Source organism: Arvicola amphibius, chromosome 7 (genome assembly GCF_903992535.2).
Source record: "Arvicola amphibius chromosome 7, mArvAmp1.2, whole genome shotgun sequence".
Classification (NCBI taxonomy): domain Eukaryota; kingdom Metazoa; phylum Chordata; class Mammalia; order Rodentia; family Cricetidae; genus Arvicola; species Arvicola amphibius.
In genome coordinates, this window is record NC_052053.1 from 69,081,353 (window position 1) to 69,107,386 (window position 26,034).

The window sequence follows — 26,034 nt, forward strand, 5'->3', positions numbered from 1 at the left end:
CAGAACAGAGTGCAGAATGCAGAGTAGATGATAAAACAACACATACACACAAAGCTGACACTAACAATGAATGAAATTCATTACCAACATCTCAGGAACGACATGATCCGGAATAGAGCTGTCCCAGAAGTCCCTGTGGATCAGCCTGTAACAGTATCCTTTGGACACCCGTCCAGCCCGGCCTGCAAAAAGATGCTCAACCCAATGTGGCATTGATCACGTTAACATCAATGTGGAGAGGACTGTAAAACAGCCACTAAACACTGATCAGGAAAAATCTTATCTTCTACCACACTAGGCCAGTAAAAACAAGTTATCTTTATTCTAATGCTATTGCAAGTAAAATTATCCTAAAAAGTCAGAATAAGTTAAATTAAGATTAAGTGCTCCTTTAATGTTTTAAAATCTAGTACAAGTTTCGAAAGAAAACAAGTTGGCCGAAATGCAACAGAACCCAGAACACTTTGAAAGACACATTTCCTAGAAGATTTAGCTCGTGCTAGTAAAACAGAGCTCATCACAGAAAAGCCGTGTAGCTGGCGACAGAAGTGTGACTCACCTAGTGCAAATATCTGGATCTGTCAGAGGGTTGAGGAGCAGTCCCACCTGCTCAGGTTGTCCCTGCTTCTGTGTGTCCATCTGTCCTACTATTCCTACAAGCGTTCTTCAGCTTTGTCATATTAGATAAGCGAGAACTGAGCATGCACAGAGCTCAGAGCCATGGTCACCCCGAGAGGACGACAAACTGCTACGTTTGTGTGTGACAATTACTACTTGTGGAGCGAAAGCAAATCTTACAAGGAAGAAAAGAGTGAGGACGGTCCTTAATAGATACACAACCTAAATAAAATAAGTAAGCCAAGTGTGGTGGTGCATGCCTTTAATCCCAGCACTCAGAAGCCAGGAAGATCTCTGTGAGTTCAAAGCCAGCCTGTTCTACACTTTGAGTTCCATGCCAGCCAGTGCTACATGGTAAGAGACCCTGACTCAAAGATGGATTAAACAAACAAATAAATGTAAATAAATCCTAAAAAGGTAAGAGATGGACACAAGCATTCATTGAGGAGCAGGCAATAGCAAGCAAACAAGAAAAAGGCTACTTAACCTCATGAACGATTATGGAATCGCAAGTCAAAAATCAAACAAGATGGAATAGGCATCCAATGATGGCTGAAATGAAAACCTGGTGACATCATTTGCTAGCAAGGATGTTGGGGGCAAGGGGCTCAAACACTGTGGAGGTGCATAAAATGGCCACCAGGGAAGCCTTTCACACTGATGAAGCTCTTGGCAGCCAGGCTGCAATGGCGCCTTCAACATCTCCTAGCTCTCTCCAGAAAGGGCACCTCAGGAAAGTGGAAAGAGCACAGCAGTCAAGAAAGGGGCCAGACGTCAGATTTCTGGGTCAAATCTAAGCCCTACCTGAGGAAAACCTTGTGCAATTGCTATGTCCCCGAGTCTCAGGACACAACCTGCTCACCTCACATTTCTTACAAAGACTAAGAAAGAAAGAGAATTACAAAACCAGGGTCTACACAAAGGTAAAAATGCATATGTACTTTGTTTGTGCATATAACATGTTCAATTCTGAAGCAGTAATTTCCCAGAAGGAATTCTTTGGCCTCCTGCCTACCTCCCTGGGGGTGGGGGGGTGGTCCCTATAAAACAGAGTCATCTCTCAGTACACACCACAGATGCTGTCCCGCTAAAGCCAGCTCCTGCTACAGAAGGCAACATCTGGGCTAAGCATGTTACAGACTCACTTCTGTGGCCAAAGGCCCTGCCCAGCAGCTCTGTCCAGGAAGTGTGTGGGTGGTACACCAAACCTTGATCCCTGTGTGGAACTCTCTAGGAAAAAAGACCCTAGAAACAGCAGGATGTAGAGTTGGCCCAAGGGAAGCCAGTCAAAAATCACCAAAATGATCCACTTGGCTTCCATATCTACTAAATCTATTTTTCTTAAAATTTCACACTGGAAATGCAAAGTGTTGAGATAATAAAAGGCCACCTGTTCCTTAGGAGCTGACCCTAAAACACTGAGGAGGAAAACAAGGAGGAACGGTGACTGAGACCAGTCCCAACACAGGAGGTCCCCATGAGCAAAAACGCTAAAGCAAAGCTCTGGGACAACACGGTGACCACTGGCCTCAGTGCACTCTGCCACAGACGCCTTACCTTTTCTCTGGTCACAGCTGGTCTTCGAGGCCCAGCTCAGCCGCAGACTCTGATAATTTGTATCTTCATCACAAACCAGAGTTCTGGTCAGACAAAAATCTATAACTGCCATTGGGAAAAAAAAGCATAAGCACCAATGCTAACATGGGTTATGACAACCCACAGCGCCTGGGTATAATGGGGTTGGCATGCTTGCAGAAACTTCTGGAAATGAGCTGACTACTCATGTTCCTACCCTGGGAAACCAAGGTCTCTCTAGATCACAGTGGAAGTCTTTGGGTCTTTGTAAGGCACAGATTATCATAAAGACCTGCCTGGGTGCACCCAAAAGATTAGAATTACTCCAAAACCTCATTACACCAGGGACAGGGGAGGCAGGCTAATGTTCTGGGTTGCCTAGATTCAGATCCTATGTTCCCATCTCTGTGCCTATCTGTCTGTCTACCACTTAGCAAAACAAACCACCTACATTCTCTGTGCTTCAAGATGTTCATCTATCAAAGCCCACGTAAAGGAACCCTTCAGCAGTCCGTCCCCCCACCCCACACACTAAGCACCTCCTGTCCTGTGCTTTGGAGAAACAGAAGGCAGACTCCTGCCCTGCCTCCCATGCAGAGTGTGCCTCCTCAGACTGTACCACAGACAACTCTCACCACACCTGACTCCCCAGCCATCTCATACCACCAGTCCTAACACAACTTTTGGTGACTTCAAGTCTAGCAAAAGCAGTGCTGACCATTCTCGCCTCTAAGGGTCTTGACGCTCCCTCTCAACCTTACTTTTCACCTTGACATCTTCCTATTACCACACCCTCTATCCTGTCAGGCCACAGCCCTTCCTCCATCCAAATGACACTAAACACCTATCTTCTTTCTACCCTAAGCACCTTTATCCTCACTGAACTCTGATCTGCACTCCTACCACCTTCGGTTGTCTTAGCATCTACCCAGCCTACTCCGGTCAACCTACACCATCCCTTGTTCTGGCTACCTCTGTTCAGACCACACATCACAACCCCTTGTAAGGTCCCTCAGCAAATCTCTGCTCTCCAACATGCCTGTCTTCAGGATCAAATCAGAACTGGACGTGTCTACCTCCTCAGGTGCAGTCCCCTTCTGTCCATCAGCGCTCACCCCTTAGCTCATCACCCTATCCTCTCATTTGCCTCCTTTTGGTCTATACCTCTTCTCCACCTCGCTCAGAAAGTGGTCCTATGAGGCCCTGCATCTGTGGCCCAGGATTTCCCTGCTTTCCTCCATTTGACACTGGTTTGGAAGCCCTGACCTCTGCAGTTTCATGACCAGAATTAGATTTGATTTTTATGTCCTTTTCTGGCCACTACTACTAAAACATCATGGCCCCTCCCCAAATTTCTCTCCTGTCTTTTCCTGACCTTTTCTTCTTATGCTTACAAATTGTTGACTCCTGTGTTATCTCTAAGAGTCAACTGACTGCATCATGAAAACAGAGACTTGTATCTGTCTTTCTACAATTTCTACTGGCACAGAAACAAACACCTATTCACTTCCCTTCCCTTGACTTAAACAATTTTCCTTCTTGGTCTCCTAAACTCTATTCCTATGTCTGAGTTACATTTTTGCACAGTTCACTTCTCATTAAGTTTAGGCCTTTGTTCAAGCACCACTTCCTCATAGGAGTTCCATTTCATCCTATGGTGGTCCAAACGAGACGTCCCCCATAAGTCTTGCATGCATGAATATTTGACCCCCAGTTGGAGGCTATTTGGGAAGGATAGGAGGAGGTGTGGACTTGTTGGAGGTGGTATGTCACTGGGAGTTAGCTTGAGGTTTCAAAAGCTTCCCACTCTCCACAGTGTGCTCTCTCAAACTGTTTCCTACTAGTGTTTCAAGATGTGAGCTCTTAGCTGCTGCTACAGCTGCCTCCGGCCTGCTATCTCGGGTCTACCGTGATGGACTATCACCCTTTCTTTCATCATGGTGTTTGAGCACAGCAATATAAAAGTAACTAATACCACCCTGTGCTGGACAGCTTTATGTCAACTTGACACAAGCTAAAGTCATATGACAGGAAGGACCCTCAATTAAGAAAATACCTCCATAAATCAGGTTAGTGGGTATTTTCTAAATTAGGGGTTAATGGGGGAGGGTCCATCTCATTGTGGGTAGACCTATTCCAGGGCTGACGGTCCCTGGGTTCTAAAAGATGGAAGGCTGACCAAGCCATGGGGAGCAAGCCAGTAAGCAGCACCCCTCCATGGCCTCTGTGTCAGCTCCTGCCTCCAGGTTCCTGTTGCTGTCCTGACTTCCTACAATGATGGACTACAGTGTGTAAGTGTAAGACAAAAAAAACACCACCACCACAAAACCTTTCCTCCCTATTGGTGAATATTATTTTCAGGAGCATTACTTTTGTTTATGCTGCATTCGATTAACTGAAGCTGTGATTCTTTGCCTGTCTAAAACACCTGATGGTATAATAAAGGCCTGAACAGCCAATAGTGAGGCAGAAGCAAGGATAGGCAGGGCTGGCAGGCAGAGTATAAATAGAACTCTGGGAGGCTGGAGAACGAGGAACAACAAGAGAACAAGGGAGGAGGACACAAGGGGCCACCCAGGCAGGCATGGAGTAAGAATGAAGGTAAGATATACAGAAGTAAGAAAGATAAAAGCCCAGAGGCAAAAGGTAGTGGGGATAATTTAAGATAAGCTAAGATGGCTACCAAAAAGCCATGCTTAGGCCAGGCATTTCATAACTAAAAATAAGCTTCCACATGTGATTTATTTGGGAGCTGTGTGTTGGGCCCCCAAAAAGCCTAAATAGTAAAACCTCACACACCTCCCTAAGTTGGTTTTGGTCACAGTGTGTAATCGCAGCCATAGTCGCCTAAGACACACCCTATCTAAAATATCTTTTCCTCCAAAACTGGAGCTCTTTCCCATGTTTCTTTTCCTACATATCTGTCTCTACATGAAACTGTAGTTCACCTGTTAACTGTCTGTGATAACACAGTCCTCCTCGGCATGGTACTGTACCCTGACTACATGCACTGGTCCCTCAAACATGACTGATGAACACAACAAACTCAGGAGTGAGTAAGCGTACAAGTGTGTGTGTGTGTGTGTGTGTGTGTGTACAATGGAGCTATCCACCATGGCTTCCATCTAAGCTACCTTCAGAAATCAGCTCCCAGCTCCTCCCTAACACTTGCCTACCTTTCTATCACAGGACTACACCAGGGAAGCCCCCAAATTCTGCTTCCTACAGATTCCTTAAAATGGCCTGGCATCCCCAAGGGCAGCCCTACCTGAGGGAAAGGAAAGGGTCTGCTCAGAGGTAATAGTGATGAGCCAAGAATACAAGGGACTGGACCTTTGTGAGCCTCTCTATGAGTCTCCCAAACAGAGTAACCACTCCCGTGGCACAGGAGAGCCTAAGGATGCCACCTTTCTCATGGGGACGTGAGCAGAGAAAGGCCTTACCATATTTGACGTCTGGAACTGTGACGGAACTCTCTGCAATGTTGGTGGACAGAATAATCTGTGGAGCATTAAACACAACAGATGGATGTTTTCCCTCTGCTCAGGACACTGTCCAACAATTAGGAAAAAGTCTTCATCTTGAATATTAGGGTAAATACTATGTTCTAAATTAGAAATAAGCCATCTTCATAGTTTTTCAGGTCACAACTATCAAGAAGCCCCAAGGTACAGAAAATCAGATACACACAACACAGAGGGGCTTTACAAAGGCAGGCGCGACATGGCCAAGGATCTGCTGTCTATTCTAAGAGCTTCAGCAGAGGGCTGTGGAATTGCCAGGAACCAAAAGCACAATCAGGTTAAATCCAGAGCAAGTATTGCCACCCTGAGCACTGTAGAGTTATATTCAGGGTCTACTTTGCTTTAAGATCCAAACATCCTCAAGAATATTAAGATTTGAGCCAAAAGCTAAAATCTCAGACCCTGGTCATCCCAGGCAGCTGTAAGGAGTAGTGGTTAAAAGCAAACAAAACAGCCAACAACCTCCCGGGGACTCAGACCACAGCTTCTGACAACGCCCCCACTCCTAAGACAGCAAATCCCCAGCCCTGCATTCAGAAAAATAAATAAATAGATAGATAGACAGTTATACTGTTTGCCAGTATATACCCTATAACCTTAGAACTTCAAAGGTTGGCACAAGGTGATCTCAAAGTCAAGGCCAACCTTGACTACATAGCAATACCCCTGTCTCAAAACAAACAAAAGAATCTTAGTTTTTCATAAAACTGATTTACAAAATAACATACAACAAGAAAGGGTACAAATTCTCATCAAAACGATTTGTCTGAGTGACTTAACAGCAGTCTGGGACACACTGGGAAGGGGCCAAGGCACCGCAGTTCTCCATTAAGAACAATTATGTCTCACGCTTCATCTTCCCAGCCTCCTACCTTTCTGTACCCAGGGACTGGACTTAAAAATACGTTATTCTGTTCTTCTAAAGTCACACTGGAATGAAGTGGATAGACTTGTAACCTAAGAAACAGAACTAAAATAAAATATCACACAATACGCAGCAGACACAGTAACTACTCGGCAAGGTAATTAAAATTATGTAAGGCATAAGCTACACAACACTCTAAAAGCCAAAACAAAAGTCAACACACCTTTTGTGAATCATGTTTGTGAGAAGTTCATGCATATAATTGATCTCACCCAGACCTAGGGAGAAAGCAGAGAAGGCAAATGTGAATTTATTGCTAAAACATAACCTTTATATTAAAATGACAACTTACTGTTGAGACTCTGTACGTCTTTTTGTACTTGAGGGCCTTTTGCATGAACTATGCCAGGCCCTGCAGATGTACAGTCAACAGAACCAAGTTCCCTGATCCCCAAGAGCTTATGTTCTAGAGCAAATGTACAGATAACAAGAGATTTACCAATGCTACAGAGGCTACTAGCTGTGGCAGCGTGAAGAACAGGGGAGCAGAGCAGGTGGACAGAGCCAGAGGCGGTCTGTGATTTTCAGTGCTCTGGTCAATACAGTCCTCAGTGAGAAGATTTTTTTTAATTATTTGGGAATTTCATGAATTCATGTTTTGATAAAAACTACCCCACATTCCTGCTATTCCAATTTCTCCCTCCATTGCCACTTTTCTCCCCTACCTTCATGTGCACCCTTTCAAAACAAAACAAAACAAAACAGAGATCACTTAGTGCTGCCTATTCGTGCATGGTGGAAGACTGTCTACTGGAGTGTGAGTAGCCACATCCCTGGAGAAAACTGATTTTCCCTCTTCCCAGTAGCAACCAATTGTCAATAACTTACTTCTTAGACAGGGCCAGGGGGACTTCATGAGTCTCCCCCGTCCATTCTGGGATTTTGTCTGACTCTTTCTTGTACAGGTCATAGTACATGCAGTCACAGCCACTGTGAGTTCAAGTCTGAAACAGTACTGTCATGTTCCATCAAATACTGTTTCTCTGCACACATCTAATCCCTCCAGCTCTTACAATAATTTTGTCCCCTCTTCCATAATGATCACTGAGCCCTAGGGGTAGGGAGTGGGATACAGGTGCCCCATTTAGAGCTGAGCCTTCTTTACTTTTGTGCTCTGCACAATGATCTGTATTAAATCTCCACCTACTGCAGAGACCCCTCTCGTGAGTGGTGAGAGATGCACTAATCCATAGGTGTAAAGATAAGACCTTGAGGAACAGCTTCTTCTTATGTCCATTTGGCAGAATACTATTATTAGGTTCTCTCCAAGGGCCCACGATCTCATCAGTCTCCAGTTTTGGCCAGGTAAATACTGCCATTTTATGGAGTGGACTTTTAATCCCACTGGAAAACAACTGCTCTCGTAACATTTGTGCCACTACTGCACCAACAGGCTTATTCTTCCAGCTAGATCATTACTGTAGCTTACAGAATTCACAGCTGGATAAACTGTTTATCATTTTTCTTCCCAAGCAGCATGTATACAACATTCCAACACTATTAAAACTGACCAGTAAGAGACAAACCTTCCAGGTTTGTATCAGTTGGATTTCTCCGGTCCTATGAGTCAAGTATGTGATATCTTCAGCAATAGGATCTCACCACCAAGTTCTGGAGGGTAACCCAGAGCATTGGCAATAGCCCGCAATGTTTGGGAGTCTTTAGAACTTCCGCTGACCAACAACTCAAAAAGACGTAACCTATGCCTAGCACTGAGCTTTCAGCAACCTATGGTAGAAGGAAGAGGCATTAACCTCCTGTTATAGGGTAACTCCATTTAAACTTTTAATAGATATATAAAAATCTTCTATGGTAGTAGGTTTCTATATGGCATTTCCAAAGGTCTTTAGTGTTAGCTAGGCCACACCCACTTCTTTACCCTGCCCTCTACACTATTTAGCCTTTCCTGCTCCACTATTCCCCTTTGCCCCCTACAAGCTTTGTCTATACTTGTCTACTCTTGAAATCTGACTGCCACCATGGTTCCTTACAAGGTTCTTGACTTTTGTGAGTACTCCAATTTAAACATATTTATCTAGACAGACCGGTGACACACGCCTTTAACCCCAGCACTCAGAAGGCAGAGGCAGAAGCTCTATGAGTTCAAGGTCAGCCTGGTCTACATAGTGAGACCTTCTCTCAAAAACAAACACACATATGTAAAGAGTCAAGGCTCACATCCACGTAAGAGAACAAGAAGGGTGTGTCTTTCTACACACATATGTAAAGAGTCAAGGCTCACATCCACGTAAGAGAACACGAAGGGTGTGTCTTTCTACACACACGTGTAAAGAGTCAAGGCTCACGTCCACGGAAGAGAACACGAAGGGTGTCTTTCTAGCTGCAGTCACCTCACAAAGAGTGGCTGTCTCCAACTCTATCCATTCAACCAGAAAATTTACTAATTTCATTTTCCTTTTCAGTTGGATAACATCACACGGTGTGCTTGTGACACATTTTCACTGTCCACCAGCTGCTGGGTCAAACAACAAAGATGCAAGCATCTCTGTAATAAGATAAGAGTCCTTTGATTATCTTCTCAGGAACAGTATAGCTCCATCATGGGATAGATCCATGCCTAGTTTTCTGAGAAACAGCCACACTGATTTCTACAGTGGGCACACCAGTCTGCACTCCCACTAACAGTAAATAAGTGTTTTCCCTGGCCCAAGTCCATCCAGCACTTGCCACTGTTGGTTCATTGTAGCCACTCTGGCTGTAGTGATAGGAAATCTCAAATAGTTTTAATGTGAGTTTCCCTGAGAAGTAAAAATGTTCAGAATTTTAAAAATATTTATTCAGTTGGGGCTGGAGAGATGGCTCAGCAGTTAAAGACACTTGCTGCTCTTCCAAATGATAGAAGTTCAGTACCCAGTACCAATATAGTGACTTAGAACCATGTGTGACTCCAATTCCATGGCATTTAGCACCCTCTCTAGTCCCCTGGCACCAGGAAATGCACATAGTGCACAGACACTCATGCAGGCAAAACACTTATATACATAAAAATAAGTAACTCTGAAAATGTTTCCCAGCCATTGTCTTACTTTGAGAATGCAGTTCCTTGCTCCAGTTTTTAACTGGTGTTTTCTTTTTGTGTGTGTGTGTATCCTTTATATATTCTAGGTAACAACCCTTGGTCAGATTTATTTTTTTTCCCATTCTGTAATTCATTTGAACAATGGCGTCCCATTTGTCATTGTTGGCCTTAATGCCTGCACTATTGGGGTCCTGTTCAGAAAATCCTTCCTATGCCTGTAAGCTGAGTGTATTCCCTGCCTTCTCTATCAAATTCTGGGTATCAGATATTATGCTGCGGTCCTTGATCCATTGGAATTGAGTTGTGTACAGGATGGGAGGTAAGATCTAACTTCTCTCTTTACATGAGTATCTAATTTGACCAGCACCACTCACTGAAGATGCTGTCTTCCCTCCAATGTGCATTTCTAGCTTCTTGTCAAAATCCAGGTGGCAGTAGGAGTGTGGGTTCGTAAGTGAGTCCTCTGTGTATCATTTTTATATGCTGTTTTTATTAGTATGATTCTATAACATAACTGAACATCAGGAATAGTGCTTCCTAAAGTAACGTGGTTTTTATGGTTTTTTGAGATACAGTTTCTCTGTGTATCCCTGGCTGTCCTGGAACTCATTCTGTAGACAAGGCTGGCCTTGAACTCAGATCCATTTGCCTCTGCCTTCTGAGTGCTGGGATTAGTGGCATGTGCCACCACACCTGGCTCTATAGCAATGTATTTATTTTATTATTGTTTTTGCTATCCTGGGTCTTTGTGCTTCCATGTGAACTTTGAAATTATTTAATTTCTGTGAAGAACAACATTGCAGTTTTGATGAGGATTGCACTCTAGCTTTGGGTTGGATGGCCATTCTCACAATATTAACCCTACCAATCCTTGAGCAAGGGAGGCCTTTGCATCTTCTATTATATTCTTTCTTCAGAGTTGTAAAGTTTTCATCAAGCAAGTCTGTTTATTAGATTTATATCAAGATAAAATGATAACTTTTTCAATGACATTGCCAGTTCAATTTGACTCCTTAGCCTTTTGTACCAGAACTACAAACAAATGTATCATGACACTAACTAGTAACAACTTATTTTAGAGTATATACATTCTATCAGTCTCTTCCTTGCCAGAGCAGTGACTACTGATGAGTGTTGGCTATATAAGTAATTTCTTTTCTTCCCTCGTGTTTTCCAAATTTCCTCTGGTGAGCACACAAAATGTTTCCTATCAAAAACAATTTGTAAAGCCAGATATGGAAACTCCTGTCTGGAATCCCAGCAATTGAGAGGTAAAAGGTAATCTCCAGTTCAAAGGTAGACTGGGTTACACAGCAAGCTCCACATCAGCCAGGGCTACACTAACATCCTGTCTCAAAAGAAAAACTGGACTGGAGTGTAACTCAGCAGCAGAGCTCTGTATAACATGAGAGGCAGTGGGTTCGATCCCAAGCAACATGAAACTAGTAACAACACTTCAGAAGACTTGGTCCTTTGGAGTAGTTCACACTTGTCTGCTGACTTACAGCACGTGAATATGCATTCTGCCTCAACTCAATTATCAGTATTGGGTCTTTTATAGGTTCAATAGTGTCTCTCAAACACTACTGTACATATAATTAGCTCTGATGAGGTCTGGGCAATATTCTGAGACCGTCATCTACCAGCACACCGTGAACATCATGAGGAGGAGGAGAGCCAGAGGCACAGAGAAGGCCACATGGCAGCAGCAGAGACGAGAGTGCAACTTTTAAGACAAAGAACCCCAAAGCCTGATACCCACATGGAGCTAGAAGAGCCTGGAGCCTGCCAAGGAGTGTGCCTACTGACAACCTGTTTAGAATGCCTAGCTCCCATAACAGAGGGGAAATAGATCACCTTTTGGTTTAAAACATCCAATTTACAGTACCTTACTAGCACAGCCCTGAAAAGCTAGTGCAGATCTGCTTGAAAATAAGTCAATTAATGAGACATGGAAACATATACTATGCCAGACTTGGATTTACATTAGCATATAACAGAAAGTCACACACCTGAAGGTAAAATATCACCTGTGAACATCTTTCTGGGGTAGTGTTTTGCAGCGATATTTCATTTGTATTTTAATAAATAAAGCTTGCCTGATTGTCATAGAGTAAAACACCCATCCTGGTGGTAACACACACCTTTAATCCCAATAGCCACACTAGTTTGCCATAAAAAACTGGGCGGTACATGTCTTTAATCCCAGCACTAGAGAGGAATATAACGTGGGAGGAGACAGCTCTCAGACAATCTTATTCTGAGATTCCTGGAGGCAGGATTGCCATTTCTGTGAGGTCAAGGTAAGAGCCAGTGGTTGATTACTTTGCTTTTCTGGTCTTCAGGTTGAACCCCAGTATCAGTCTCTGGGTTTTTATTAATTGTGCTACAGTGTTTACCACATGTTAGATATTGAGTGGTGACAGAGCTCTGCTGTTGCTTTTCCTTTACATAGTATGTACACACAAGTCATTTGATAAATACGTACAGATACGAACTATATATATACACCTATGGTTCTTTCTGTACATAAAATGAGTCCGTTTAGTAAACAAAATGTGACAGATATGGAATTCACATGTTACATTCCAAAATTAAGTTTCTCTTTTGTGCTTTTGTTCCCATCACTACATGCACAAATATGCATATGCTCTGCATATTACCTTTCAACAACAAATATGTGACTTATTATAATTTGATCAAACTAAGCTCCTTGAGAAGTCATCTTGACGAAGTACTGTTGGACACGATGCATCTTTTCAGAAGGTGCAGTGGGAGCCTGTTTTCTGAAGCACTGAGGACGACTCCACGGTGCTTCCTGCTCTGCTCTCATTAGGACTACTGTGCTGTGAACTGACGGCAGTCACCTCACAGTCATGACCACACAGAGGGACGCTCTTAGCAAAGCAAAACATCCTACCAGAAACTGTGAAGCTGGCAAGACAGCCTTTAAAAAGTTAAGATCTTCATTATCAACATGAACTCTCTGTGGTAACGCGAAGGCTATGGGAACAGGCCAAGCTGAGTCACAGTCGTCCACGTGAACCCCACTGTCACACATGTGCTGTCCGGAACATTAAAACCCCAGTCACAAAATGATGACATTCACACCTGGCAGAAACACCAGCACGCTGCTCCGCTCCGACACAAACTGGGCACCCGACCAGGTCTTGTTCCTGTCAAAATGTGAAGTGAACAAGTTTGAATCAAGGTCCCTGCTGCGTGAGACCCTGACGCTACTGGCTTTGTCTGTGAAAGCTCTTGCAGATTTTGTCAGGTAATGTTCTTCCGTTCTGACAAACAAGACAGAAGCATACAGAGAGAGGCCTGCCAGGCAATAAGCTAGGGCTCTTGCCTTCCATTGCATCTGCTTGTAAGACACACTATCTGCAAAAGTTTTCCTGGAAATTTAAACACTATAATCTAGAACCCCAAGATATAAACCTTAGAATAACTACAAGTAAGCTTCACTAAAGCCCAGATTATTATTACAAAGTGTGTACAAAGATGCGGATCCCAGATAACCACCCCTCACTACCACAGCTCTTGCTCTATGAAATACAATTTCCAGTTTTTCCACAGACCTGTGGGCCCTTCACTGTATTTCACGCCTTCCTCTATGTAGTTTAGGGGCAGCAGTAACAGACAGAAAGGCCCTACATTGCTCTGGAGCTTACTCACAGTATAGAAACAGAGAAGAAATAATAACTTAGCAATAAGACTGAAAGAAACAAATGAACACAGGATAAGGGTTATAAGCTGGGGCTGGAGTGATGGCTCAACTATTAAAAGTGCCGGTTGCTCTTCTAGAGGATCCAGGTTCAATTTCCAGCACCAACATGGTTACTCATAACAATCTGTAACTCCAGTTCCAGGGGATCTGATGTCCCATTCTGACCTCCAAAGATACCAAGGCACACACATGGTATACAGACAGATGTGCAGGCAAAACACACATACACATAAAGAGTTGCAAACCTGCATAAGAAAATGACTGCTTAGAGAGACAATAAGGGGCAAGAAGGAGGCAGCCATATAAAAGCCCCAGAAGGACAAGATACACTGTCACCTAGAATAGTGATGGAGGACTCTCATTGGCTAATAAAGAAACTGCCTGGCCCATTTGATTGGCCAGCCCTTAGGTGGGCGGAGTAGACAGAACAGGAAGAAGGAAGTGAGGTAGATGGCTCAGTCAGATGCTACACCTCTCCTAAGTTAGACAGACTGCCGTGCCTCTGCTCAGAGAGAGATGTGATGAAGCTCCAGCCCAAGATGGACGCACGCTAGAAATTTCCCGGTAAGACACCACTCGCGGTGTTACACAGATAATTAGATATGGGTTAAAGCAAGAGATGTGAGTAAGAGGCTGAAATTAATGGGCCAGGCAGTGTTTAAAAGAATACAGTTTCTGTGTAATTATTTTGGGGCATAGGGCGGCGGGAAGCCAGCCCACAGCTAAGCACTACAGAATAGCAACCACAATGGAGAATAAGGGAACATGCTAACCCACGTGGAAAGGCTGGGCACAGTGCCACGTCCTTATCATCCTAGTAGTGGAAGAGACACACAGATCTCTGGGACTTGCTGGCTACCCAGCCTAGCCTAATTAGTGAGTTTTCTAGCCCAGCAAAAGACCTTGCTCCAAATAATAGTGAACAGTGTCCAAGAAACAACACCCACGGTGTGCAATTAGCCCAGGCGTGAACATATACGCAAGTGCACGTACACGCACGCACACACTCACACCCTCAAGATAGATAGAATTCTAGCAGGTTCATCAAGTTGCAGGATTCAAGATCAAGATCAATACCAATGTGTAAAATGGGCTGGAGGTACAGCACAGTGGGGTAAGGCTTATGCTTAGCATGTGCAAAGACCTGGGTTCACTAACAGATCAAAGAGAAAATGCTAAATAAAAATCGAGTTATCAAAAATAGTAATAAAAACACTGCATATATAAAGTTTATGAAGATTCAATCACAAAGTGATCAAGTGAAAATTTGTGGAGTTCAAGACTAGACTGCTAAATAGGCAGACTGGCTCTAAAATTACATTCCCAAGGAGCTAGGGAGATGGTTCAGCCAATAAAGCACCTGCCTTGCAATCACGAAGACCCAAGTTCAATCCTCAGCACTTGCACAAACACAAGTGTGGTGTCATCTGTGTACAATCACAGCACTGGGGAGGCAGAGACAGAAGGGTCCCCAGGACTCCTGACCTTGCATATTTGACAAGCTATAGGTCAGGGTGGACCCCTTCTTCAAAGGAAGTGATGTTCCCAATGGCATACAAAGTCGTCCTCTGACCTTTACATACATAGATACATGCACACAACACGCACACAAAGAGAAAAAATAATTAAAAGTAAATAAGTAAATAAAATAAAAAATCTCCAAGCCTCATATGGTGGTATACACCTGCAGTGTCAAATACCTGGGAAGCTGAGGCAGGAAAATCAATTGAGCCCAGAAGTTCAAAATCAGTCTAATCCCATTTCAAAAATTAAGGGCTTGTGCTTTGGGGACCCTTCCTCCCTACTTGGCTGCCTCATCCAGCCTTAATAGAAGAGGAGGTACTAGTGCCATGGCAAGCTGATAGGCCATGGCTAGCTGATTCACACAGCAGGCTGGCCCTTTTCTAAGGAGAAATGGAGAAGGAAGAGTGAAAGGTGTGAGGGAGTGGGGAGGGACTGGAAGGCTAGGAGGGAAGGGAAAGTTTGTCCAGATGTAAAAACAAGGAAACAAAAAGAAAAGAAAAAAAATTAAGGGCTTAGGCCAGCAAGATAGCTCAGGGGTAAAGGTGCTGGACATGCAAGCCTGGCAGCAGCCCTGGAACACACAAACATAGGAGAGAGATGTAGGACAACTCTTCAAAGCTGTCCTCTGACGGTGACATGTGCTCTGTGATACACGAACACACATACCCTGTGAACACACACAAACACGATAATAACAACTTTTTATTAATTAAAAGGTAAAGGCCAAGGAGATAGTTCAGTTGATAAAGTGCTCACGTGCCTCACAAGCACGAAGAACTGAGTCCAGCCATCAGAAGCTAGGTAAAAAATGCTGGACGCCCATGATCGTAATTCAGCTCTGCGGAGGCAGAGACAGGAACACAGCTCAGGCTCCATCGCCAAGTAATCAATCTAGTCCACTGTGTGAGCTCCAGGCCAATGAGAACCTGCCCCAACGGACCCAGATGGCAACCCTGAGGATGTTGCCCATCACATGCACATACATACATGTCCCTCCAGCCACAAAGGTACATGTGACTCATTCATCCATTCATTTCCAGCTTTGACCACTGAAGACACCTACAGACAGTGACAAACCAGTAGTGAAGCGCAGAGCTGGATCTGGGTGTCCTTCAAGCCAGACTCGTATCGCTCACTGTGAGAGCTCGATTCCCCGGAAGAACGGGGTGGTCGCTGGTATGGAGAGGGTCAGAACTGGTGAATGGCCAAAAACATCTCAAGCCAGAAATCAAACAAGTGCCCAAGGAAGGGGTGAGTCAGGCCCAAGGATGTAATAGTCATCCCAAAGCGGCTCCAGCTCTCTATGTTTAGAACAACTGGGGTGCAAAAAAAAATTTGACTAAAATTAACTGTATACTTCAACAAAATCCATCAATTTTTCAAAAATGAGAAAATATTTGCATTTTTCTGATATAAAGAACTATTATCCAAAATACATAAAGAACACTTAAATTCAGCATATACACATATGCATACAAACACATACATATACATACATACACACATACATACATGCAAAAGCCAGGTATGGTGGCATACATCTTTAATCTCAGCACTAAGGAGACAAAGGCAGGCAGATCTGTGAGTTCTAGGCCACCCTAGTCTACATATCAAGTTCCAGGCCAACCAGAGTTCTATAGTGACACCTTGTCTCAAACAAAATAAAACAACAGAAGAATAATAAGACTGAAAAATGGACAAAAGACAAACATTAGGCAGAGCCCAGGGAATCCTCCAGAAGAGAAGAATGAAGAATTATAGGAGTCAGAGGGACCAAGGACACCAGAAGGAATCACACAGAATCAACTAACCTGGGGTCACAGGACTCACAGCCTGCATAGGACTGACCTAGGCCTTCTGCATATATGTTATGGTTGTGTAGCTTGGTCTTCATGTGGGACTCCTAACAGTGGAAGCAGGGGCTGTCTCTGACTCTACTGCCTGCTTTGGAGACCCTCTCCTCCTACTGGGGTTGCCTCAGCCAGCCTTAATAGGAAAGAAAGTGCCTAGTCTCACTGCAACTTGACATGCATTGCTGGCTGAAATCCATGGGGGCCTGCCCCTTTCTCAAGACAAATGGAGGAGGAGTGGACGGGGGCAGGGGAGGAATGGGGGAGGGACTGGGAGGAGAGGATAGATGGGAAACTGCAGTTGGAATGCAAAAGCATTAGAAAAAAAGAAAAAATTGCCAAAAGACATGAACAAGCACTTCATGAAAGAAGAAACAGTGAGACACCATTCATACCCATTTTGACAACCAATACCCACACCACAGACACACAGAAAGCTAGCAAAGCACATCAAGCTACAGAATTCAGCCACTTGTGGGTGGCTCTGCAACACGGTGCAGCTACGCTGGAAATGAGTGAATGGGACCTTACAAAACAAACCATGCTCTTGCCATAGAAGATAGCAATGGTGCTACTTGTAAGTATCCAGATGAACTGGATGTTGTATCTGCATGCACCTGCATGCAGATGAACTGGATGTCTGTCTGCTTATGCCTGCATGCAGGAGAACTGGATGTCTGTGTCTGCATACGCCTGCATGCAGATGAACTGGATGTCTGTGTCTGCATACACCTGCATGCAGATGAACTGGATGTCTGTGCCTGCATATGCCTGCATGCAGATGAACTGGATGTCTGTGTCTGCATACGCCTGCATGCAGATGAACTGGATGTCTGTGTCTGCATGCACCTGCATGCAGGTGAACTGGATGTCTGTGTATGCATATGCCTGCATGCAGATGAACTGGATGTCTGTGTCTGCATGCACCTGCATGCAGGGTTTTGCAGCAGCTCTACTCATAGTTTGAGACTTAAAGGACAATAAAGATATAATTTAGTCAATAACTGTAGTCAGTATAAATATTGAATACTATTGAGTAATTAAAAAGTTAGGGCAGAGGAGATAGCTTGGTGGATGAAATACTTAACAAGTAAGAGGAGGACCTGAGTCCAGATCCCCTGTAGAAGTCAGGCTTGGCAGATATTGCCTATAATCCCTGTGCAGTGGAAACAACAAAGACATTCAACATCAGTCTCTAGTCCACTGTGTACGCACAGTGAGCACACATGTGCATTCGCCACACACACATACATTTACCACATGCAGCCGGGCGGTGGTGGCGCACGCCTTTAATCCCAGCACTCGGGAGGCAGAGGCAGGCGGATCTCTGAGTTCGAGGCCAGCCTGGTCTACAAGAGCTAGTTCCAGGACAGGCTCTAAAGCTGCAGAGAAACCCTGTCTCGAAAAACAAAAAACAACAAAAAAAAATTACCACATGCATTCGCCACATACACATGCATTTGCCACACGTACATGCATTTGCTACACACACACACACAAAAAATTATAATTACATAAAATAAAAACTGGTTTATTGCTAGTCACACACCTTTAATCCCAAACTTAGGAGCCAAAGGAAGGTGGATCTCTGTGAGCTCAAGGCCAGCCTGGTCAACAAAGTGAGCTCCAAGAAAGTCAGGGCTACCAAGAGAGATGCTGCCTCAAAACAACAATAAAAATTGGCCTACCAAGCCATGAAAAGATAAGCAAAAATCTTAAATGCCTTTAAAATTATTTTTTCTGATTTTATTTAAATATTTATTCAATGTATGTTTCTATGTGTGTGTATACATGCCTGAGTATGTGTTCGTTTTTTTTTGTTGTTGTTGTTGTTTTTTGTTTTTCGAGACAGGGTTTCTCTGTGGCTTTGGAGCCTGTCCTGGAACTAGCTCTTGTAGACCAGGGTGGCCTCGAACTCACAGAGATCCATCTGCCTCTGCCTCCCGAGTGCTGGGATTAAAGGCGTGTGCCACCACCGCCGGGCATGCCTGAGTATGTGTATTGCACCATCTGTGTTCAATAGTTACAAATAATTTTAAGCCATGTGTGTACTGGGAACTGAATCTGGGTCATATACAAGAGCAATAACCATTCTTAATTATTGATAATTAAGGGCTCAGACAAGAAGCCCAGTGGATATTAAAGCTAATAGATTCAAGGCTGCTGGGCAGCATTCGGGTACTAGTGTGGAGACTCAATTAAGTCCACTCAATCACAAGCAAATAAATACTCCTAGCTCTGAGGCCCTGGGTCATCAGAGACAAAGACTATATCTCAAGGTTAGCCAGCGTGAAGCAATACATTTATGTACATGGAGCAATGAGACGAAGAGGAGCTTTATCACTCTAGCAACACAAGCCAGGTGATTATACGAAAATAGAACCAAAACTTAGAAAGAGTGCTAAAAAATGCATTTTGTTAATGCTTATCTCAATGTTATTATGTATATAAAATTAGAAAAATAAAATTTAAGAAGCATTTAATAATTTAGAATTTCATACAAGCTGAGAATTTCTACTCTGAAAATCCAAACTCTGAAATGCTCCAAAGTCTGATACTTGACTTTGAGCCTCAAAATGATTTTGAGTTTAGAGTATTTAGGTTCAGCCACTGACGTCTGTGAAAACGCTCCAACAAACAAACAATTCTGACTCCAAGCATTTTTGGTGCAAGAAGTCGAACCTGCGCTTAAGCACTGTACACACATCAAAGGCGTGAGCCAGGGCGAGTTCAGACTAAACTGAACCGGTCCACACTGTCTGCACACTTCCAAAGTCATGCTAGTCACAGTAAAGACATGAGAGTTTTTAATTCATTCATTTGTGTGTGTGTGTGTGTGTGTGTGTACATGGGTGTGGGTATATGTGCATACATTGTGCATGCAGAAGTAGGGAAGAGAGGAAGCGGGGAGCAAAGAAGGGAATGAGAAAGGGAGGGGGGAGTTGGAGCAGTGAGATAGAAGAATGTCAGTGTCACCTTGAGTGTCATCCTCAAGAACTCTGCCCATCTTCTTCGAGACAGGGACTCTCACTGGCCTCAATCTTACCACTAGGCTAAACTCGCTGACCACTGAGACCCAGTCTTGTCTCCACCTTCCCAAGTGGAATTACAAGCGCACACTACCATGCCTGGGGTTTTCCCTGTAGTTCTAGGAATCTAACTAAACACAGGACATCATGTTTGCAAACCACGCACTTTACCAACTGAGCCCAGCTTGAGTTTTTTTATCTGTTGATTTAGATTTTTTTCAAACAAAGGATGAAACTGAAATAAAATAATGTTTTACCCAAAGAAACGTTAAGAACATTTACCAACAAAGTCTTTGAAGGTTGTAATCTGGGAAGAATATAAGTAAGCCAAGAAAAGAAGTCCAAATTTGACAAACAAGGGTTAATTCAGAGGTCTATAGGAAAAAAAGTCACCCCAGCAATCTAGTTTTGTTAACTAAGGGAGGGAGAATATCCATTATCATTATTTGTTTCTAAAATAATAAGTGCTATTTATGTTATACAATAAAACTAGAGCCACAGAGTTTCAGTAACTGAGTATTTTTAAATTCTAGACTCAAACCAGCACTTAGAACCTAAACTGTCCTTAAAGGAAAAAAGTCTCAAGTTTTGTATTGTTTTTTAAACAAAAGCTTAAAGAATGAACAACTGGATTACATGCTGAGTGTCAGGAAATGTCTCAGAAACAAAAGCACAGGCAGAGGAAGCCATGTGATTCCTGTGTCTGGAAAAGCCATCCTCATCCCACTTTCTGGCTTCAATGCTAGCTTAAAAAAAAAAAAAAGTACTAAAGCTGCACTCAGCTCGACTCTGACTCTGGTAAGTAGAAGCCTGCAGAGTGACCAGCAGCTGCTGACTGCTGAAAAGGTCCCTACAGCTGGGTATGGAAGCACACACCCAAAATCCCAGCACGTGAGAGCAAGAAGGCCACAACCTTGTCATCAGATACCTAGACTCTGTCTCAAAACAAGCCCAAGTGTCTACAGCTATTACCTTACTATGCAAAAACATAAGCATGTGTATAACACACACACGGAAGTGCAGCTGGAGGGGTTCTTACCCACTCTCGTTCATGTCCAGGTCATCAAACATCTGAATGAGAGAGACAGCAACTTCATAAACATCCTTTGTTATCACTGGCTCCTCCAAACGGTAGGGAGGGAGCTGAAAAAAATAAAAAATAGAATCTCTAAATGGAGCTAAAGGAAAAAATGCTGGTTTAGATATGCGCTCACCCCTTCAGCCACCAGTCTACAACACCCTAAGTATATTAATAACAACAACAACAGTGACGCCATCACAGCCACTCTTGAAGATCTGGGATGGCAAGTGCTGTCTGGGATGCTGGAGATACGTGGTGTTAAAGTCAGGGCCAACACAGATGGAGTCAGAGAGTCCAAGAGGAGACTACCTTTAAGGCACAGGATAAATTGCATCAAAGGCCTAGGAAACTTGGGAGGTTTCCTACCTCCAAATGAGTGCCCTTCCAGGGTATCAAATCCCCACCTCCTAAGAACCCCAACATCTACACACAGCAACTATCTGCAAAGGGTAGAACCACATCTATCTCCCAGTGTGCCCTAAGAATACCACGTGACATGGCTGTTGTCTGCTAAGACTTAGAGATTGACAGACTACTTTTAACTGAACATTAAAACAAACTCAAATGGAGCCTAATGACTTAGAACCGCCCCGGGGTCCTCCAGGCTAGAAGGATGGCCTGTGGGCCTGTGCGCAGGCAGAGCTCCGCAGGTGGCGAGGCTGGTGTTCTCCAGCTTCCCACACAACATGGTTCTCACAGTCTGGGTTATATCCTATCTGTTTTCCACCAAGAGTAAGGAGGCAGTTAGTTTAATAATTGGATCAACTATTATCTACAGTACCTCACAAATAATATTGTGATGGACATACCAAAATGAGTCTTCAGGTGATCAAAAGTTAGTCACATAGAAGTGTTACAGATAATGTCTAAACCATTTCCCAAAATTACTATAATCCTAGTAATTTGATTATGGCAAGTTTACTTTCATTTAATAACGAAGAACAACTAATACATTCATCACTGACTTAATTTCTTACCCTATCCTAACAGTGACCAATATTCCATAATGTGACTATTCAAAACAGAAATAGGAAAACGTGCATGTTCCACAAAGCCAAGAGTGACACCAAACTCACCTAGAAGCTTGCTACTGGCAAACCGTGTAGAAAAGGCATGAGATTGAATCACAAGTAACTCCACTGAGTTCTAGAACCCAAGCCCTCGAAATTGCTGTTCTTGTTGCTGGTGTTTTAATTCAGGGTCTCATGTAGCCTAGACTGACCTTCAACTTGCTATGTATTCTAGGCTGCCTCTGAACTCTTGATACTTCTTACCACTACCTCCAGAGGAATGGAATTGCAGGTGTGTACCAATACCTGACCTTTTGGGTATTTTGTTATTAATTTTTTCATTTATTTTGCATTCAACTGCAGTTTCTCCTCCCTCCTTTCCTCTCGTTCCCTCCCCCGAAATCCCACCCCACTTTCCCTCTACAGCCCCCATCCACTCCTCCTCCCCATACAGAAAGGGGTAGGCTTCCCACAGGTGTCAACAAAGCATGGCACATCAGGTTGAGGCAGAACCAAGTTCCTCTCCCCGCATCAAGGCTAGGAGAGGCAACCCAGCAACCTAACCAAAGGTCAGCTCAAGTGCCAGGTACTCTCTAATATCAAATATAGCTAGCTTGAGAACATAAATGCATAAACATGTACATGTGTGCTCTGTCATGTGAAGGCCAGAGGACAACTGCAAATATCATTCCTCAGTCACCATCCACCTTTTAAAGATTTATTTATTATGTATGGATGCATGCCTGCATGCCAGAAGCAGGCACCAGATCTCATGACAGATGGTTGTGAGCCACCATGTGGTTGCTGGAAATTGAACTCAAGACCTCTGGAAGATAAATCAGTGTTCTTAATCACTGAGCCATCTTCTCTCCAGCCCACACCATCCATCTTTTTTTTGAGATGTTTTTCTCCCAGTGGCCTGGAGCTCACTAAGAAGGTTAGACTGACTGGCCAAGAATCCCTAGGGACCCACCTCTCTCCACCTCCCCAGTGTTGAGAATTACAAAAATAAACTACCATGCCTGGCTTTTAAAAATGAGAAGAAAACTCTAAAGAGTATGTATAAAAATTGGGCTGTTAGCCATGCACAGTGGCACACACTATCCTGGCACTTGAGAAAGGAGAGGCAGATGGAACAGACATTCAGGGTCATCCCTGCCCACACAGCAGGAGTGAGACCAACCTGGCCACATGAGGTTCTGCCTCAAACAAAACATAACAGCATAGTCTGTACTGGGGCAAGGTACCATACAGAGGGCGGGGTGCCACACAATTCCATCAGAGTGTACATTTACACTGTATAGACCTTTCCTAAGGGTATTCATGTAAAAGAAAACAAGTTGAAAATAAGAGATAAAGAAGATTCTTCTAAGGGCGTTGAAAAGCAATACCTAAAGTTGGCATCAGAAAAACCAGTTTTTTTAAAAAAATAAAAATTAAAAAAAGACCAGCGTGATCAACAGGGTCATTATTCTCAAAAAGCCCAGTAAGCTTAAGGCTGACCTTGCTACATGGTGACTGGACCAAAAGGAACCTGGCAAATACAGTTTGGGTAGGTGGGGTCAATAGAGTCACAATGGAAAGAGACAAGAGAACTTGGAACTAGAGAAGCACAGATCATACCCCCAACCCAGACAGAAGCTGGGAAGGTTTGCAGAGAAACCTGGGACTAAGGAGGGGGGGGTGCTTCTGAAGAGAAGAAATATTCAATTATGGCTAAACATGGTAAGAAAAGATGAACAGAGGGAGACCCAAGAGTGAGTGAAGACAGCAGACAGGGGGTCAAGGCCTTCAAGAAGAGAGACAGCACAGGCAGAGAGCCGAGCTCCACAGAAGGCCCCACTGGACGGCATGAGACGGCACTAAGAGAACACACGGATAATGATGAAATTGAACTTGAAAATGCATCCTCTAGTGTTGAAAGTTGTAGAACAGAATAAACACAAAACACTGCCTTCATAGCTTATAGGTATGGACAGGATCTGGGGGTGAGAGCTTAGCTAGACAGGGCCTGAATTCCAACCTTGGCACCCTTCCCCAAACGCCCAAACACAAATCAGTACGCAGTGAAGTCTGTATGCTTACTCCTGTTTGGCCATGGACTGAAATATTTACAATGTGCCTTCCAGGCACCAAGGATAGGCTGTGGTGAGCAATGTTAAAACTAGGTGCCCTTCAAACAGCTGAACACAACCCAGAGTCAGCCAAAGGGCCATAGCTTCTAGAAGTTGGCCTGGTCCAACCACAGGGCCCCACAGAATAAGATGCCCACAGTTGACTTTACCCCTTTTCAATGTTTCCACAAAGAATTGCGTTGTGTTGATGTCAGACGAAACCTAACCGGCACCTCATTCTAGCAGAGCCCACTGTTCAACACTGCAGACATCTTTAACAGAAACAAGTTCAACTCCTGCTGCAGCCACTAAACTGCACGCATATATATTCTTTGTCACAACAGTCTCTTCCGGGCTCATGGGCTCCAGGAAGGCATGGTTTGGGGACATTTTCGGTTGTGATAATAGAGAGGTGTGCTACTTGCATCTGTTGGATCAAGGGCAAGAAGAAACATCCTGCAGTGCTGAGGGTCCCCTGCCACGCAGAACTCTCTGGCCCAGAATACCAGTAATCCTGGGGCTGAGAAACCACATACTACAAAACATGCTATCTATCCTGTGCGCACGACAACACGCAGCAGCGTTAGTCACTGCAGCACCACTGCAGTAAGAGCAGAGGCACTAGAGACTACATGGAGGAATGGTGCACACCTCTAAAAGAAAAACAGAAAAAATATTTGCTGATATAAAAAGGGGATCTAGGCAAAGATTGTATGCAGAGAGTATACCATCTCTGAAAGAGAAGAAATGGTCCGTATTTGCTTAGCAGGCCCAAGTGTGTGAGGAGGATCCTAAGGGCCCTGCAGGAGCAGACCCAAGTGTGTGAGGAGGATCCTGAGGGGAACAGACAAGAACACAGGAGGAGTAAGGCAATCTTTAACTCCTTCGGACATTTTGTTCATGAGGTGGGAACGAAGCCACCAGTCTCACACAGCTGCACAAGCACTTTCTCACTGAGCACACTCAGAAGGATGAGAGAGGAAGTGTGTCATGCCTGCTTCTACTTTAGACTTCTGAGACCTCTAAATGTACCGCGCGTGTGAAGGGAACTCTACCTCAGCCTCCCTCTTACAAGAATGTGTGCCCAAGTCTTCGCTGTCACAGTACAATTCCAGGTTCAACTCAATTCACCTTATACCAGAAATGTACATTTAACCAGAATTCTATCTCAAGTAAATTTACAATTTTATAATTACTAAAATCTTACGTTTTTTTTCAATATCAGTTAGGCATGAAGTCTCAATAACTTTCATGAGGATGTGTGATGTGAATATTTACTATGCTCCATCTTTTAACAAAAGCCCAGTAGCTTCCTCCCTTTATTTGTCTCCACCCTCCCTCCCATGTGTCAGCTCTGACAGGTTCTAGAAGGCCGCATGACCCTTTTAGAATTAGCAGGGGAATTCAGGGTTTAGTCGGAAACCAAAATCCACTCACTATAAAAGAAGAAATGTACCCGACATACCCCACTATGATAGATGTGCCCCAAATCATTAAGGTAATATTCCTCAATAGTGTGGGGCTTTCCTTCCACTTCAAAAACATATGCAGGATTCATCTTGTTCTGAACAGGAACAGCAAAGTAGTCTGCAAATTCCTTGCAGTTGATGGTGGCAGACATGAGGATCACCTGGAGTGAAGAGAGCCCTGTCAGTGAGTAACGCAAGCCCCTCAGACCAGACCGCCTTCTCATCCTCTCACCAGTTACAAACCACTAAGCTTTAAACAGAATATCTTGATTTGTGTGTATTATATAAATTAAAACAGTACAAAGAGTACTCAAGACTTTACTGTTACTCTAAAGCTATGTTTTTCAAATGAGGAACTGTTCAGTCCCTGAAATCCACAGTGGAAAGAGAGAACTCCTATAAGCTGTCCTCTGACCTCCACATGCGTGCCCCACACATGTCACACAAAATACACAAGAATAAATAACAAAACTTTTAAAAATATTAAAATGAGGGATGCCACCTCCCACAGTGGGCAGAATATGTCCACATATATCATTTAA

At 43.7% G+C, this 26,034-nt stretch overlaps 1 protein-coding gene across 1 annotated transcript in view; it reads right to left on the reverse strand.

The window, feature by feature from the left end:
* Tdrd9 (tudor domain containing 9) overlaps positions 1-26,034 on the reverse strand; it is a 119,686-nt gene that overhangs the window by 42,661 nt on the left and 50,991 nt on the right. The window contains exons 7-14 of the mRNA XM_038337787.1: positions 25,489-25,653; positions 20,858-20,961; positions 12,794-12,858; positions 6,806-6,860; positions 6,590-6,674; positions 5,637-5,694; positions 2,176-2,280; positions 85-182 (exon numbers count right to left, since the gene is read on the reverse strand). Coding sequence (XP_038193715.1) covers positions 85-182; positions 2,176-2,280; positions 5,637-5,694; positions 6,590-6,674; positions 6,806-6,860; positions 12,794-12,858; positions 20,858-20,961; positions 25,489-25,653 — 735 coding nt within the window. The remainder of the gene's footprint in view (positions 1-84; positions 183-2,175; positions 2,281-5,636; positions 5,695-6,589; positions 6,675-6,805; positions 6,861-12,793; positions 12,859-20,857; positions 20,962-25,488; positions 25,654-26,034) is intronic.